The sequence below is a fragment of the Electrona antarctica genome (genome assembly GCF_951216825.1).
Source record: "Electrona antarctica genome assembly, chromosome: 18".
Classification (NCBI taxonomy): domain Eukaryota; kingdom Metazoa; phylum Chordata; class Actinopteri; order Myctophiformes; family Myctophidae; genus Electrona; species Electrona antarctica.
Window position 1 is genome coordinate 19,461,735 of NC_136799.1, and position 17,906 is coordinate 19,479,640.

At 40.7% G+C, this 17,906-nt stretch overlaps 1 protein-coding gene across 1 annotated transcript; it reads right to left on the minus strand.

Annotated features, from left to right (window-relative positions):
• Positions 1–2,285: 2,285 nt before the first annotated feature.
• Positions 2,286–17,396, minus strand: ganc (glucosidase, alpha; neutral C). The gene is made up of 25 exons (XM_079528072.1): positions 17,278–17,396; positions 16,914–16,976; positions 16,575–16,677; positions 14,811–14,938; positions 13,668–13,844; positions 13,526–13,550; positions 13,344–13,410; positions 12,579–12,675; positions 11,654–11,837; positions 11,359–11,500; positions 10,592–10,827; positions 10,284–10,410; positions 10,007–10,086; positions 9,106–9,249; positions 8,716–8,812; positions 8,483–8,584; positions 7,973–8,147; positions 7,213–7,281; positions 7,025–7,089; positions 6,634–6,710; positions 6,451–6,525; positions 6,052–6,165; positions 5,123–5,235; positions 3,409–3,515; positions 2,286–2,421 (listed from the first exon to the last, which is right to left on the minus strand). Exons 1-25 carry the CDS (start codon positions 17,304–17,306, stop codon positions 2,312–2,314), a joined length of 2,706 nt encoding a protein of 901 aa, XP_079384198.1. The 5' UTR covers positions 17,307–17,396; the 3' UTR covers positions 2,286–2,311.
• Positions 17,397–17,906: the final 510 nt, after the last annotated feature.

Here is a 17,906-nt window from a genome sequence, read left to right on the forward strand (position 1 = left end):
CAATCTCTGATTGGCTCCTTGTTTGTGTGACGTCCCCCCTCACTCAGAGCAGAAGCAGAAAGGCTGCAGTAGGTGTGACAGACATTCACTTGACATGCATTCACCTCTGCATTTGCATACACACACAACGCACAAACACACACACGTACACAAACACACATACACATTTGCACATATACACGTAAAGGTTTGACTATTTGATGCCCTCCCATTGGTGCGCTGAACAATGACCTTTCCTGGTCTGTGGTGCTCTGGTGCCATCATTGTTGGGTGACACAAAGGCCATGGTGGCATGTAAAGAGAGGTTGGTGGATGCCCTACCTCAGCAGAAGGCATTCAACCCCTTTAAACCTATTCTCAATGGAGCTCAGCATTGAGCAGTCTCAGCACAACCATGGCCGGCTAATGCTATGGGTATGGCTGTGAAGGGGTGCTCTGCTGTCTATTTCTTGTCTCTAGTGACATGATACAAAATCAATTAGTTGTTTTGAGTGCTTTTATGCCGTACCGATGGCTTAGCCATAAGGTAAACGCATTCGATCAGGCTTTGGTGGAACAGATTGTACCAAAGGTTCCTGCTCCTGCCTCCTCTGCTGTGATAAATTAAGAGTGTTATGGCAACACACACATGGCCTCTGACCCTGAAGTGCACAACATTTTAACACTAAGTATATCTTGAATTTGGCACTGAACATCTTCCCTGAAACTTCTAATATTCTCTTAGGACCTGGAAAACCACAAATAGGTGGGAATAGCATCACTGCAAAGAATAAAATGACTGTTGGCTCAGAAGCACATTTTTTATTAATGCTACATTACGCTAACACGTTTCGGCAGGAGCCTTCATCTAAGCATAGTGATATGCTCTGCCGAAATGCATTAGCCTGATGTAGCATTAATACAGGGTTCCCACACACTTTTACCAATGAATATCCAAAATATTTAACCCAGAATATCATTCAGCGTATTAATGCGTTTCTTACTCCTATTTGCAATGCCAAAAGACAGGCAGTGTAGCAACAATAAACAGAATATAGAATGCTATAATTCTATTCCAAATTTTGTGCCAAATGTTTTGCTAGGGCATAGGATCACGCTGGAGCACGTTGTGAGCTTGTAGAGCTGTTATATTTGTCACATACAGGTACACATCAGGCTGCAATCACGCTGCCTGTCTGACGACTTATGTTACATATTTCGTGTAATGTTATACATGTTTTGGAAAAAGTGTATTAACAAAATCAATAGCCAAAAACAAGACATAGCCAACTATTTTTCCAGGACCCTTGATAAATTACAAACCTTTATAAAATTAATAAAAATATACATCTGAGCCAACAGTCTTGCATCTTTATTCTTTGGAGTGCTGGTATTTCCACCTGTTCTGATAGTTCAGTATTGATTGTAGCTGAGCACCCACAGCCAAGGAGGCCATCAGAGACCAAACCTACTCCACATCCACAGATAAAGGACATTATCTCCTATGCCATTTCCTGACTAAGCCATTCTCACCATACAGTGTATATATATATATATATATATACACACACGTATATATTATATATATATATGAAATGTTGGCAGTCTAGTAATTCAAGCAAATGTCATTGTTGCAGTTGGTGTTAAGTCTCTATGAATGATAGTATTGGTTGATTACCTACAGGTTCAAAAGGCCAGCAGGTCTCACCAAAAGCCATTCACAATGCTCATGCAGCAACTTAAGGATACATGCATAAAGGAACTGTTTGAATCAGCTACCTTGGAAGCTGAAGGTCAGGACAGCTTTTATTCAAAAGAGCACCCTATTGTTCCTAAAAATGACAACAGAAGGCCTTCACATGGCTCCCAACAGCCTCCATGCCCAAACCAGTGTTGGGATACGAAAGCACGTTATGGATTCTGAATCCAAAATCAAACCCATTTAAATCCCAGATCAAATCATTTCGGTAAAATTGTTAGTGGACAGAGCAGGGAAAACAATTTCTCTGTGCAAAACAGTACAGAACTAGGGTTGGGAAATGATGTAGTCCATGTGTGTTCAGACACACAGTCACACAAAGAGAGTATTCTCAGCACTTGAATCAGCCTCCGTTTGCAAGTGTAGCGGTAGGCAAGAGACAAATTGAAAATCAACGATTCAATGAGATATCGTTTGACTCCGAACGTAACTACTTAAGCCCATACGGCATACTGCATACTTCAGCATATGACGAATAGTCAAAATAGTTGATCACAATGTGAGCCTGTAATTTAAAAATAAAAAAATACAATATTCAAGGTGAAAAGGCTGATTAATGAATGAATGTGACAGTTAATCTATCTGAATGTCCCAGTCCATCACCACTCTATGGTTGAGGTTGTTCACTGTCAACATGTGCCGGTCCTCCTCGTAATGAAACTCAGTTGACATATACTTGGTATCTGGTAACAAAAAAACAAAAGAGAACAAGGCGATTTATTGGCATTCTATCTTTTCCATTCTGTCTCATTATCTGTAATGTAGCACAAAATGATAATGTGCTTGTGTTTCATAGCTTAATATGTCATGACATTTAGCAATTTGCTGGCATTGTTAATGGGAATGTGGGTTGTTCAAAATGAGATATCATATTGTTGCTGTCGGGAGGAAACCTCATAACTAGATATTTTGGCATAAATCAGTGCTATTGAACACCCTTTACATCTGTGTGTTGCCTTCTTCAGGGCATACCCTGAGGAAGGCAGTTGCATCTGCCGAAACATTGGTTCCTACTCTGCATCCTAATATAAATAATCGGCACTTCAGACCTACAAGCTCGTAGCATGCCACTCGGTGGCGCGCTATGAGCTTGTAGATCTGCTATTTTTCAATAGCTAAAGCATAACACCAAAAGGGGTTCCCGCCCAAAATGGGTTAAATATCTAAAGTTACAACACCAACTTTGATGAGACTGTATTGCTTTTTTATTTCCTGAAAAATGTATATTTTTCATTTACTGAAAAATTTATATTTTTCATTTCCTGAAAAATGAACATTTTGGAGTTATGAGTTTCCTCCCGACCGCAGAGATATGATATAACAGACATGTCATATATCACAGTATATAAGAAAGGTCATGTCATATATCATACAAAAAACAATGAGGTGACAAAATATGACATAAGAAGTAGGAGGGGGGGGGGGGGGTGCATACTTAGTTTAGACTAGTCATTGGTTAGACATGGGTTAGGTTTAGGTGTGCTGCCCCGTGGGAGGTTAGGTTTAGGGTGAGGATTTGAGATAGGTTGTAGTTGTAGGACTAATAATGACTGGTCTAACCAATGACTAGTCTAAACCAAAAACTGTCTAAACTAAGTACTGCACCCGAAATAGGGTCATGACACGTGTGAATGTAAAATTGTGAATGCATATTGACAACACATCCTCACCAAATACATGTACAGTCACGTGGCAAGGCCTCCTCTTCAGCCCCAGGACAATGAGTGACTGAACCATGTTGCAGCCACTGTGAAACTCACCCTCCTCACTGCCACTCCTGACAGAGACAACAACACCATGTCAGTCATGGATCAATACATTCAGAATACAGTACACACACACACACACACACACACACACACACACACACACACACACACACACACACACACACACACACATGCACGCGGTGGGAGAGATATGTTGGGATACTTTCTATTATCGTCAGAATCAAAGTACGGCAGCTGTGCAGGAATGTCACTCAGTGACACTGGTTGGCGTGGTTGCATTCACAAAGAGTGTTAATTTATTTGTAACCCAGAGTGTGCAAATGTGTACAAGTTAAAATACATGAACCCTGAGGGTTTTACTGTGTTAATGTTGTATTAAATGTTACAGTGACTCTCCCCCTATTATATTATTATATGGGGATGAATACATTTTAATCTTTAACTAGAAAAAGTGCCCTTCCGGGCACAGGTCTCCACCAGGAGGATAGGAGTGTGTGTGATGTTTGGCAAAATGTTTAGGAGAATTTTTTTTTCCTTAATTTTGTTGAGGAAATGCAGAGCCAGATCACTCATAGCATCTCTGAGGATAGAATTCTGGATGAGCAGGACATGTGCAGCATTTTGTACAAAACGGGCCACTCCTGAAAACTTTTGAAGGCAATCTTAGCCAATCAGTGTACAATCTGAGAAATCCAACAGACTCGTCTTGATCACATGACTACAGAGATCATGTGTACCGATTTGAGGCATTTTGTTCCAAAAATGTGTTTTGCAAAAATCAACCTGTTGGTGGCGCTATAACAGGCCAATGTGAAAAGGGTGGGATATATTCCTCAGCCTAGTAAGAAAATGTGTGAAAGATTTCACGTAAATTGCATGCTGCGTTCATGATTTGAGGCTATTGTTCAAAACGGGGCAATCTTGCAAACTGTGAAAGCCAATTATAGGCAATTAGGATGGAATATGAAATATCAGACAGATCCGACTTGAGCACATGACCATAGAGATACTGTGTAACGATTTGTGAGATTCTTGGACAGAATCTGGAGGAGTAATATAAAAAAATGTGTTTTACAAAAGTCGGCCTCCTGGTGGCGCTATAAAAGGCAGATGCGGAAAAGGCAGGTAAAAGGTTTGTCCTTGGCCTCTAGGGAGTGTGCATGCAACGTTTCACGCAGATCGGTGTAGTTTTAGGTAGAAAATGTGAAAAGCTGCCTCATGGTGGCGCTATAACATGCCGTTCTGGAAAATGTGGGGCAGAGGTTCATCGTTGGCATCCAGGGAGTGTGTGTGCAAAGTTTGGCATCGACCGGGTTAACGGTGCCGGAGATTAGCTGTTCACAGACGGACGGAAGGACGGAAGGACGGACGGAAGGACGGACACACGGACGGAGTGCAAAACATACTCTCTCCCCATGCCTTCGGCCTGGTGGAGACAATAACCAGTGGAATACTATAAAGTTAGTTGACCGAATCCCCCAGGGCTCTATAATTGGCTAGTTTTTTTTCCACCCCATCTACACCAAATCTCTTTGTCAAAAATAGCTGGATGTTCACCGCAGAAAAGGGAAGCTAGGGTTCATGTGGTTAAATGTTACAGCATTTGTTAGTCTTGACATGTGTCCTTCACTGGGGAGGTGCGAGGGTGACCTACCGGCAGAGCAGACGGCCTGAACGCATGCTGAACGTGCGCAGGCAGAAGGCCTTAGTGTCGCGGTATCTGAAGGAGTGGCCGTCATCCAGGTACAGCTCACCGGCAGCACAACCCTGCCGAGGAGAGGAGAGGAGAGGAGGATTAGACTCACAACCACTGAACCCAAACATCCCTATTCTAGGCATTCAAAGAAAATAGCCAATCGACAAGATGTGTAGAGGCCTAGAGGGGGAAAAGAGTGGACAAAGTGGAGAAGTATAAAGGGCTTAAGTGGTTAAAAGATAGCTGGTTCGGCCTGGGCCATGGCTCAGTGGTCCAGGCACCTTGGCTGGTAATCCAGTCTGGCAGTGTGCCGCGGGTTCGACTCCCGATCCCGACGGCCTTTACTGCATGTCTTCCCCCCCCATCTCTCTCCCCATTTCCTGTCAGCCCACTGTCTGTCCCTCCATAAAATATATAAAAAAAGGCGAAAGCCACAACAAAAAAAAACATAAAAAAAGAAAAAAGGATAGCTGGTTCCAGAAAAACATAAAACAAATAGATAATTTATGTATTTGTCTACTGGTTTAAATATTGATATGTTTATGTCTCCACAGAGCAAGCCCACAGTCCTAGATTACCAACATTTAGTAGAAGAGTCCTATGTTTTCCCAGAATCATCATGAAAGAGAAGTGGCAGTATGATGAATAGAGGACAAAACGTAAAGGGACAGATAGCAGGATACAACATTGTATCCTGCTATCTTCTTAGAGTTTGGTGGTTGATTAATCAGTGATCAGTGATTAATCAACCAAATCAATCAAATCCATACTGTGTACCTGAGTACAGTGGCACTTTGCTCTTTCTCTTTCATATTTGCTCATTTGGACCCCAGTACCCCAATACATCACTATTCACTATATAGTTTCCCACATAGCCAGATGCTTACCACAGAGTCTAGGGCCACCGTGAGAGAGAAGGGGTACTGTTTTTGCTCAGCTGTACAGGATCCACATTCTGCCACCCTGGGAACCACAGTGCCACCTCGCTGGAACACAGGTACCTGTAGAAAGACACCACATGAAGGAATACATACATTTACATTACAAAGATACATCATTTTAAGTGCTTCTGAGTATAGTTCTCCATTAGAGTTGGTCACAAGCACTCATAATTCACCGTAATGAATTTACTGTAGTCATTAAAAAAAAGCTAGCTTCAACCTATCTTTGTGGTAAAATGTAAATATAACCTCCAGCAGTAGTCCATCAATAGACTATTTTCAAACTTGTACCCCCAGCTGTCCCATCCCCACCCCCTGGTGGGCAAATCATGTCAGGACACCCACTGTGTCCAGGGTCACTGGAAAGTTCAGGGTCCTCCCTCCTTTGTACGACTTTGCAGTATGGATATCATACCAAATCTACAGTACAGACAAAAAAAACAGAAGCCTTATTTTTCAAATGTAATACCAGATATATGTACACATTATAATGCATTAGTAGACTACTAAGCACTTATGCTTATTTACCTCGTTCGCTTCTGGAAGTAAAACTTTGACTTCTTGAACACCAGATTCAGTTACAGGACAGGCAAGCAATGCAGCTCCTGCAGGGAATGAGGGAGGTACAGTACATATATAAAGTGATCTTGAATTTTGATAGAATCTTGGTCCAAAATGTGTCAAGCATCTTTATCTGGTCGGTGTGCTCCATTAGTGAGAACCTGGAAGTAACAATTCCATTTACACTTGTCTGGCGAAACAGGTCTCAAAATCACACATTCTCTTCATTAGTGTTAATTTAGGTGTAAAACAAGTAATTTTGAGAATTATTTGTGACTATTTCTGGTTTCTTTATCACAGAGCACAGGAGCAGTAGATAAAGATGAGCGATAATATTTGGAAATTAGGAGTTCTTTACCAATCATATACTGGTTGTCCACATCAAATATGCTTTGTTCTTCTGGATACTCCACCCATAAAGGTCTGTTGTGATGAATAAAATAACTGTTGACTTTTGTTTTCGAAACGGCAATTATGAGAAAGATTTGAGTAATATATTCATATCTCACTGACAACACTGCTTTAGCAGAGGGCAGCAGTACTAACCTAAGAGGAGGCAGCGCTGAGACATGTGCTTGGTGAAACAGAGTGTACCAGTATGGCAGCAAGCAGTACCTGAAATACACAGAAAACAAGAGGTGTCTCTCATTAGGAGCTGTAGAAAGAGATAATGGACCAAACCATCTTGTGACTGTGTGAGATCTACACTGTGATCTTGTCTTGGTTAGTTAATAGCTCACATATACATCTCAAATCACATTATGATTAAGTAGAAGGAACAGTTCCTCACTAATGTTCATTATAAGATTTTTTTTTTTTTTTTTTTTAAGTTTGAAATCTTGTTTGAAATGACCAAACCTGCCTACCGATGATGTCACTGGCAGGTGACATGGAAATTGAATATTCCAGTTGAAGTTCCAGTTCCAAGTATGGTATTTTGTGGTTTTTCACTTACAGCAGACATACAGTATATTGACACTGACACGGATGGGCGTCTATAGTCATTCAATCATAATTTTCTCCCAAATTTGTACTGTTGTAGGAAATGTATAACCTTCAGCCAAATTCTGGTGAATTATCAGCTATTTATCAACCCACTTCATTAATCAATTATTTACTGTATAGTAGAGTCTCTTTACTAAACTGGAAAGTTCGTCTTGTAAAATAGGAAACATCGTTGTTTGGAGTTGGAACCATGTAAAATGTACAAAAGCTGTCATTCATTTTATTTATATCATAAACATGATGTCCTTGCTACGCCCCGCCCTTCCTGTTTTCATGAAGATGAACAGTGCTTTTCCAGTACCTCTGCTGAATCACAGTACGTATGGCAGCAGTGACCTCGTCTCCAAACAGCCAGGGCTCTCTGCGCTTTGTCTCCTTGGCAGAGTGACCACGGAAAAATGGTTGCAGTGCACCCGCCTGGTACCAGCGCACCAGCAGCTCTGGCTCCGGGTCCTGAACAAACCCCCCAACGTCCGCTGAAATGCAGATAATTGTCCTGCTCTGTCACATTGCAAGTTCAATTTATGTCAGTATGTATTTTATGATACTACGTCATCTCCATCAACATCCCCAAGATAAATCCCTGCAATTCTAATTCATGAAAACAGAATAACGATAGGGCACTGGTATGTGTGTTCATTTTACATAATTATGATAATAAGGGATCAAATATATCTTCATGAAAGATTATGGATAATGGTTTTGAAATCACAACTTTTACTCAATGTTATTCTGACTCCCTTTTTTTGTTAATCTTGTTTTTTCTTTAGTTGGTTCATATTTTAACTGTCCATTCATGAAATCCACTCACCACCACAAAACGATATGCCAGCCACACTTAGAGATAACAACATTGGGATGGATATCTTCAAATAGTCCCAACTGGCAACGTTGTCACCTGTCCATATTGCTCCTTTATGTAAAAACAAATAGTAGAAACAAATTCCTGCTTTAATCAAATAATAAATTAAAACAATAACAAGGTTGGCGTGCACAAGGACCGTTTCCCTTTGAGGGGAAAAGGACAAAGGAAGTATAAATTACCGAATCTCTGTGATCCTGCAAAGAAGGAGCGTGAAAGGACAAAGGGTCTCTCTGTGCCTCCTGAGCGAGTTATCAGACCATCTACTGTAGCCATGTGCTGTAGGGTGATGACAATAACGCAATAACAATACTGTGTAATGCTGATGCCATTGATACTGTAGGTCTTTGACTATATTAACATGCTGTATGTGTGTAGCAGCAACACTTGCTGCCAGTCCTGCTGCTGAAAACCTAAACTAAATTAAACTTAGCTTAGCTAAATTAAGCTAAGTAACCAACTGTACAATACATTTTTTTATACCAGAATAATATACAACACAGAACAAAACTACAGTAAACGATGGCAACTAATGTAAAACTCAACCAAAATAAGACCAGGTTCCATCTCACCTGGTAAAAGCCATAGAGGTTGTGAAGCTCCCTGTGTTCCCAGCCCCCAGAATGAACTGCATCCTTGGGCATGGTTTGCTCTGGACCCCCGAACACAGAAGGTTCATTCATATCATTCCACACAAACAATGATGGCGTCGAACCCTGAGTCAGACTAGAAATTAGTGCACTGCATCAACAACTTCCACACTTTTAGGATTTTTTTGTTTTTGTTTTAACACATACTCATTTTTGAAAAACCATGTCTTAATTGTGTCAGGACTGAAAGATATGCTCTCCTCCCTCAATGTGCATTGTTCCTTCACGAGAACACATGGATTTAGGTGGTCATGTACTGTATAAGGGATAATATCTTTCATCTGGTCTTATAATAACAGCAGGCATTGCTTATGTTTTGTACTCTCAGTAGGCATGTCACAGTCACAGACATATAGGTGTTGTATTTCTATGTTATGTTGTAGTTGTTTTGGTTCTATGTTCTTGTCTTCCCCAGGTGTTTCTCATGTGTAATCAGCCCAACCGCTTAAATCGGGCTAAATAAAAATGTAGTACAGTCAACCCCCATCCACATGCTGCCACATACTGCTTCCGTAAGATTGCTTTGGGAAAACATGGTACTGGCTGACAAACAACCGCTTTGTAAGCCTGTGTTAAGTTTATTAACTGTATCTCGGTTCTGATACCTTTACTTTCTGGAAACTATACTGCAAAAAGGGGTTTTCTCTTCTGTTTGTGGACGGCTCAACCCCATTTTGACCCGTGCAGGGATATCCTGATACTTAACCTCTTCTCTGAGCTAAGTGTAGATATGAGGTTACAAACGGAACTAGGGTTTGATCATCACCTGCCTGGCTGTCCTGCTTTGGGGTCCTCACCAGAACATGACAGTAGGTGTTCTTACCTTGTAGCTGTCCAGGGCGTAAAGTCTGGAGTACCATGCTCGAGTAGCTGGACTGCTGTAGTCCAAATAGCATGACTCACCTACAGTACAGTATTTGGGAGAGTCATGATATTTATGTCCATTGCTAATGGAAATATTGAGAATTCACAGTTTTACTTTTTAACAATCATTCCATTCCTTGCATTATACACCATTATTTTACTGCTCTACTCAATTTAATTCACTTTGTAAAAGTGAACTCACTAAACATCTAAAAGGGAAATGTACAAAAACCTACCAGGCCAGCATGTTCCCCGATAGATCTGTCCCTTACTGTCCTTGACAAGATGTCCTCCATCCCAAGCCATGTTAAAGAGAGACCACTCTGCATCCACTTTGATGTGGGGATCATTTATGACCACCAACTGGAAAAGTATGTGTGTAATTACATAGACTTATAATGTAATATTTAATTAAAAAAATAAATACATCTGATCTGAGTCATTATGTTATTTTATAATGGATACTGTCTTCAAGTATTACACATACATTCATCATAAAGAACCAAACTAAAGAACAATTCTTGCAGAACCTAGAAAAGCAAACCTTCCTCTTCTTCTGCTCTAGGTGGCGTTGCAGGCCAACGGGATCAGGGAAGAGGACAGGGTCCCAGGTGAAGTAGCGCTTCCCCTCAGTGTGTTCGATGTCCAGCCAGATGACGTCGTAAGGGATGCCATGGCAGTCGAACCCGGCGTCCACAGCTTTCACGTCTGCCTCGTCATCATAGTTCCATCGACACTGGTGGTACCCCAGGGAAAACAGAGGTGGCATGGCTTGATATCCTAGTGGCAAAAAAAACAAAGAGAGGACATGATTCACTATAATTAAGTATGCTTTCATTCATGATCATTGAGGGAAAACACAGGACAAAAATGAAACATGAAGAAAAGTGTCAGTTTCAAACAGAAAATTTAAATTCTTTGTTATAGCAGTCCTTTGTAAACATTAACATGGTAGCCATGCTATAAGTGTGCTTTCCCTAATGTGTGTCCTGTATCTGTATCAGTACTGCAAATCCTCCTCACTGTTGCTCTTGTAAATGGAGCAAGTGTGTAGTGTAGTAGCAGTGCAGCGAGCATGCAGACAGGTAATGTAAAACAACACTTGGAGATAACCTGCGCTCGCGCACGCACGCACGCACGCACGCACACACACACACACACACACACACACACACACACACACACACACACACACACACACACACACACACACACACACACACACACACACACACACACACACACACACACACACACACACACACACACACACACACACACACACACACACACACACACACACACACACACCTGTTAGCTGAGCATACTGAGTGAAGGTCTGGGTGGGAGTGGGTCCCAGCAGGACCATACAGTCAATCACACCACTCTCCGACTGCCAGTGTACGTCTGTATGAGGGGTAATCCTCTTCTTCACTGGGGGGTTACAGTCATCCTGGTAGTAGGGCCAGTGAGAACGTAATGCATGTTAAGCATACTGTAAGAAGTCTACATTGGGTTGAGTATCTTTAGTGCTGTTTGTGAAGGAGTACAACCAGTAGCCTTTGATAGAGGGCCACTATTAACCTCGACATTCTGTGTTATTCACCTGCTGTTCATGGGAGCTGTGGTAAACATTCACAAAGGTCTCTGATGCGTTGAGCCAAAATATGCCCACTGTTCTGTCCGCCTTGTGGGCCAGTAAGAGTGGTACTGACCCATACAGGCCAAGGCGACTATACAGGTCATAGGCAAACACGTCCAGATTATACAGCCGATACGGTCCACTGTCCCTGGGAAGGGAGATGTATAAAAAGGGTTGCAAATTGTTTCAGCAATTTGGAAGTTGGCAGCTTTAAAGGCCCAGCTTCAGTTCTTGATTAGAGGGTTAACACTACAGACACATCATTATGCCTCTGCTGGCAACAGCCGTGATCGGAGGAATTTTGTTTTTGGGTTGTACAACATCTGTCTGTCCCATTCTCATGAAACTAATATCTCAGCAATGCCTTGAGGGAATTTCTTCAAATTTGGAACAAACATCCACTTGGACTCAAAGATGAACGGATTAGAATTTTGGTCAAAGTCAACGTAGCTTCACAAATCAAATTTCATACATATTAAAATTCTTATTATAAAACTTACATTTCACCAATGAATAAGCTTTAAATTAAATTATTAAATTCTACATATACTATATGAGTCTGGACAGACATGCATGTAAACTGCAACTGGTTGGCAGAGGCATACAGCCTTGCTGTAATTTGGGGCTATAATCGTTTATGTAATAGTGCTGTAGTTTGTAAACATTACAGGAAAACAGACCTCTATTTTGGTTTATGATCATGTAAGAAAGATCCATATAGCATGTTTTACATAAATAAATAATGATCTTTAAGAGTGTCTGTGAACAATTCTGGATTGGGCCTTTAAAGTGCTGTCATAATGTTGTATTGTAAAAATCATTATCATGAACATTATCATTATCGTTATTATCAACTAAATGAAATGTGTGAGCATTTGATTCATCATACCTTGTATCCCTGAGCTGTAGGCTATCAGCATGCTCTGGAAGACCGTACACATGGCTGAACCCATGAAGACGGACATCAGCCCCTACGCTACTGGGACCTGTGGAGAAGAAAATAAAACTTCAAAAACCGCTTTGAATAATATATTTGTATTAATATGATAATTTTCCTGTTACAGTACTACGTATTGTGCCAGTTCTTATTTGTTGAGTTGATTTTAATCTCAAAGGGCCGATCTGGTTACAAGCTCACAACATTTTGCCTGAGCTTGTAGATTTTGGATTTTCTATTTTGGACAAATACATTTGGTGTAGAGTGAAAAATCACACCCGTGTGAAGTGAGGGGTGCTCTTATCATCATACATAATCTCATTCCGACAAATGAGAATTTGCGTCCTCACCTTCCACTTCAACGTTTGTGTTTACACAAACACTCAAAACTGTCCATTCATTGTCAATGTGGCATTCAATGTCCGTGTTTGCACAAACATTCAAAACTGGCCATTCATTGTCAATGGCATTCAATGTTTGTGTTAGGACAAACACTAAAAACTGGCCATTCATTGTTTGTCAATGGCATTCAATGTTTTTGTTAGGACAATGTTTGTGTTTACACAAACCCTCAAAGCTGGACATAGGAGGGGTAACGTCCCTCAAAAAAGAGGCCCAAATAGACCCCTGGGGATCAACTAAGTACTTTTGAAGTGCTTAACTGATTAAACTAGACCAAAGGTTGGCCATTAAATACTCAAAATGACCCAAACCAACCATTAGCTTTGATGTCCACAAACTGTCTAAACGTTTCCTTCCATAGCCCCAGTGGATCTTCTTCAAGCTGCAAATAGTCAGTGGAAGCAAAGAAAGCAGCTAGATATTTGTAGAGGGTCCGACTCCAAAGCTAAGATTAAAGCAATATTATGTTGCAGTGTTGACTAATTTGATTTTCTTACCTCACCACCACCAGAAGATGCAGCTCTGAGAGAGAAGGGAAATGAGGAAATGCAGTGTTTTTTAACATCGCACGGAAATTAATCTGTAAAACAAATTAACGCACACCTACATGTTTGCTTTCCAGTCAACATCTGCTCTCACCTGGGTGGAACCTGCAGTGTCTCAAACCACAATTTCCCCTCAGGGTTGAACGTGACAATGACTTGCTCATCACACAGGATCTCCAAGTGGAAAGGACATGCCCACAAACGAACCCGGTGAAGCCCCGAAGACCAAGTTAGAGTGACAGAATCCTTACTTTGCCTCTCCACTCTCAACCTGTCAGATGGACCCAGAGCAGTGATATCAGTTTTAATAGTTTTTTTGTTGTTGTTTGTTTGTTTGTTTGTTTTCCGGTTTTCCAGTGGAGACACAGGAGAAAGGCTCTGATGGGATGTGATCCTATAGGCCAGCTACGGCAAGATTTAGTTGCGTGCTTTGTCATATGATGAAAATGGCAGATCTACAAGCTCACAATACGTCAGTGTGACACATTTAGAGTGTGCGACACTGGCACTCAACTAACTATAAATCAAGCTTAGGGCAAATTAATATTTTGTTGCACAACCATCATTTTGTTGCACAAAATCAGCTATTTTCACCAAGCAGCGTGGTTGTACGACAAAGTTAGGCTTAATGGTACTTACAATGAAGTAAGTACTTCACCACTTGACCTCTGAAGGGAAGTGGTGAAGGCAGACCACAACTAGAGGAACTGTCAACCAAACTAGAGTATTTATGTGTTTATATAAACAGTTATGATTTATTAGTTATTATATATTAGTTATTATTCGTTTTTTATATATTTATATTTATAGTTATTATATATATTAGTTATGAGTTATTATATTAACATTGTTTTCAATCATGGGTTTTATTGCCATATATATGAAATTAATGCAGTTTCATGGGTCTTTCCAACTCGCCAAAATACATCTTATAAGTGAACACAAGACCAACAATTTTACTGTGACAATGAAAGTCACTATTTACTTCAGTTGAAAAGAGTAATTCGGTTTGCAAATGGGATTTTACAACAAAAACACAATTAATCACCACTGTACACTGTAGTGTATACAATACTGTATACAGGCACACATGCAAACAGTAAGGTACTGGCACTGCTATGCACACTATACAGTGTACAGTATATGCCATTGTGATTGATTTCTTATCTTCTTATGAACAGCGATGTCGTGAATTAATTGGTGTCATAATGGAAGGAAATCCAAGCACATTTCTTACTGTTCACACTGTGGTTCCGCGGTTAGCACGTCTGGAACTCGGTAGCGTGCTTTAATGGGCTGCAGCTCATCCAGCAAAATTCTTACGATCCCACTTTTACTGGGTGACACACAGAGAAGTAGTTCCACCTAACAAAAGAGGTAAGTGATTACGGTAAAGTACAAGTAATTTGTATCATATTATGTTATATATACTGTATCCATACTGTACCTTTACCCAGCCTTTATTTTCACTAGTTGAGGGCAGTGGTGACCGAGCAGGTGATACGCTTGCACTGATTGATCGGCTCTCATATCAGCCCTATGAGTTACTGTATACAGCAACTGACCATTAAAACACTTTGTGTGCCCACGCAAAAGTGGGTGAAAATCACTTTCACCTAGAAAATCCATTCATTTTTTTTTAAATTCAGCTGACAGTGGAGACACATGCTGGAACTTTTTACTTTGAAATGTTTTATAGTTTCTGAGTTATTTAATTTAAACGCCCAATGCATTCTCAATGGCGAAAACACAAACGTTGGCACCACGTATTAAAAAAAACAAAAAACATTTTTTTTTCAAAGATGTCCACGGACGTCTTGGGCACTGCACGTGCGGGCACAAGATGTGTTAAAGGACCACTTCACCACTTTTCAACATCTCTTCATATAATTGGTCCTCACTAATGTTCATGATAAAACACCACCATTTTTTCCTACTCAGTCTGTGTCTCATAGGAGGGCTTTGGGCAGTTCGGACACCCGTCCACCAGTGACATCATCATTAGGCAGATTTTTTTTTAAACAAGATTTGTTTTAAAATATATTTAGATTTGTATTATCGTGAGAACGATGGCTTCAACTTTTGCATTGCAACTTTTCAGGAAAAGAAAGCCTGCCGTTTCTATTAGCTTGGATTCACCATCGATGATGTCACTGGTGGACGGGTTTCTGAACTGCCCACAGCCTTTCTATGAGACACAGACTGAGTAGGAAAAAATTGTGGTATTTTATCATGAACATTAGTTAGGACCAATTATAGGAAGAAGTTGAAAAGTGGTGAAGTGGTCCTCAAACATTCTAAAGCTGCATCTTCCATAGGGGTTACATGGCAACTGACCAATAAGCGTCACCTTGCCCTGAACTAGCATTGCAAACAACCTTGCTAATATCAGGCATGGACGAAACTCAACTGTCAAATATGGTGGCTTAAGTTTGAACAGTGCGGTAGAATGTTCAGCTGAGGAGACACTAGAGTTTATCTGGGTGCAAAGACGAAAACAGCTGACACACCAATAAAGGTGAGGCATGCCAGCAACACTCCTTCTGTGTTCTGAGCCAACTCTCTACACTCGCTGTTATCCCAATGGGACTGTACCTTTTTGTTTGCTGAGGCTATTCCTCGAGGACAGTATATGTTGATCTATTTATTTAATGCTCTTTTCTCACTGTCTTCTTTGTGAATAAATAAAGCTATGTATGGATAATATATGGAACAAATACTTTATAGACAGTACATGTACATACAGTAATATATAAAGCTGTCTACATATCCAAAATATGAAACATTTTGCACATCCCAAAATTCAAGGCAATGAATAGAGGAAAAAATACTTACATTTACACATATATATTTGGCACACAGAAGAAACTTCAAGCCTTATGCGTTTCTTCCAAGAGCCTTTTTCCTATTTTTAACATTAATACATTCTCCAATATGTCGGATTATAAATCTTATGCTGATGTAAAACCAATATGAAATGTGACTTGAAGCTTGTCCAAACCTGTATATGAGGTTCCAAGACATGAATGCGTGCCCCTTTCTCTGTCAGTGTCAAGGTATCCAGAAGGGCCCTGTACTGCAACTTAGGGCCCTGCATCTGTCGCCTAAATAAGTGACAGTCACATTTACCAATAACATTCTCATTGTGTGATCCATCATAACAATATCACTTGAATCTGTACACATATTATAATGTAATGTGATGTTAAATCCACTAAATTATCAGTTGGGACAAATCATAAATAAAAATGCATGGCTGCCCAAAGCTCTATGCAGAATATTACATTTATGATATGGTTTATTTTTAAATTGATTAATAATGAACACTGACTCAACACACCTATAAAATGCCACCTGGTCACATTTCTTGAACTTTTCCTTTCCTTCATCATCGGGGACAACACTGAATACAGGAAAGTGGAGGATAGCAGGATATAGAAAGGCAAAAAAGAGAGAAATCAGTGTTAACAAAATACATTACATGATTCATCCCACTTTGACACAGTGAATATGTGGATTGTGGAACTTGGAAGGATTCACGTTATCAGATCTAACGGTGCACGGACTGACTGTGCTGTGCCCGCTTCCCTTGCGCTTTGTACGGTACGTGCGAGTGCGACGTGCGTGCCAACTGCCAAGACAACACGTGACACTGACACCTGTATACTAGTATCGATATAAAAATGTAACATTTGTTTTTATACCTAACAATCGTTTGGCCTTCTTCTGCCATTTCGGTAGACAACTTTTCTGTCACTGCGGACAGTGCGGAGTTCGTTCGTCCTCTTGTTTTTCTTGCGTACAGTGTACACTGTCAGATACCCTAACCCACTACAGTGTGGTGTGTTTACTGCGTACTGTACACTACAGTGTGTACATGTCATGTCGTGCAAAGGACAACGACACACAAGAGGAAGGACCTGAATTACTGAACGGATTTGTAGTCACTACAAGACTCAGAAACTACAATGTTAGTGCTATACAGTCTATAGCCGGAAGAGACGGCCGCCCGCCCTGTGATTGGCTAGTTGGTTGTCAGGCAACCAGGTGCTGAGTTTGCACACCACGTACGACGTCCTCAGACTCCCCAATCTCCACCCTACACAGATATGATTACAGTTACAGTGGTAGATAATACATCTTCAAAGTTCTCATACAGAAAGGACTGCTGTTCCTCCCTCATATTAGCTGTTTCTAGTTGCCCAGCAAGTTACTACCTAACCAATCACAATGCGACGGTCCTTCCAAGTTATGGGATCTGCATTCTACCAAAGCTTTGAGACGAAAAGGTAAACGCACGATGAATTCGGCCAATCGGGTGTCGCCCCCTCGT

Bases quoted from the DNA above. Each gene is read 5' to 3' on its own strand.
- ganc (XM_079528072.1), bottom strand. From the start codon at position 17,306: ATGGCAGAAGAAGGCCAAACGATTGTTAG. The intron at 11,838-12,578 runs GTATGATGAATC...CTCCCTTCCCAG, and splicing joins CTACAGCTCAGGGATACAAG to GGACAGTGGACCGTATCGGC. The intron at 5,236-6,051 runs GTAAGCATCTGG...TCTCCTCGGCAG, and splicing joins CGGTGGCCCTAGACTCTGTG to GGTTGTGCTGCCGGTGAGCT.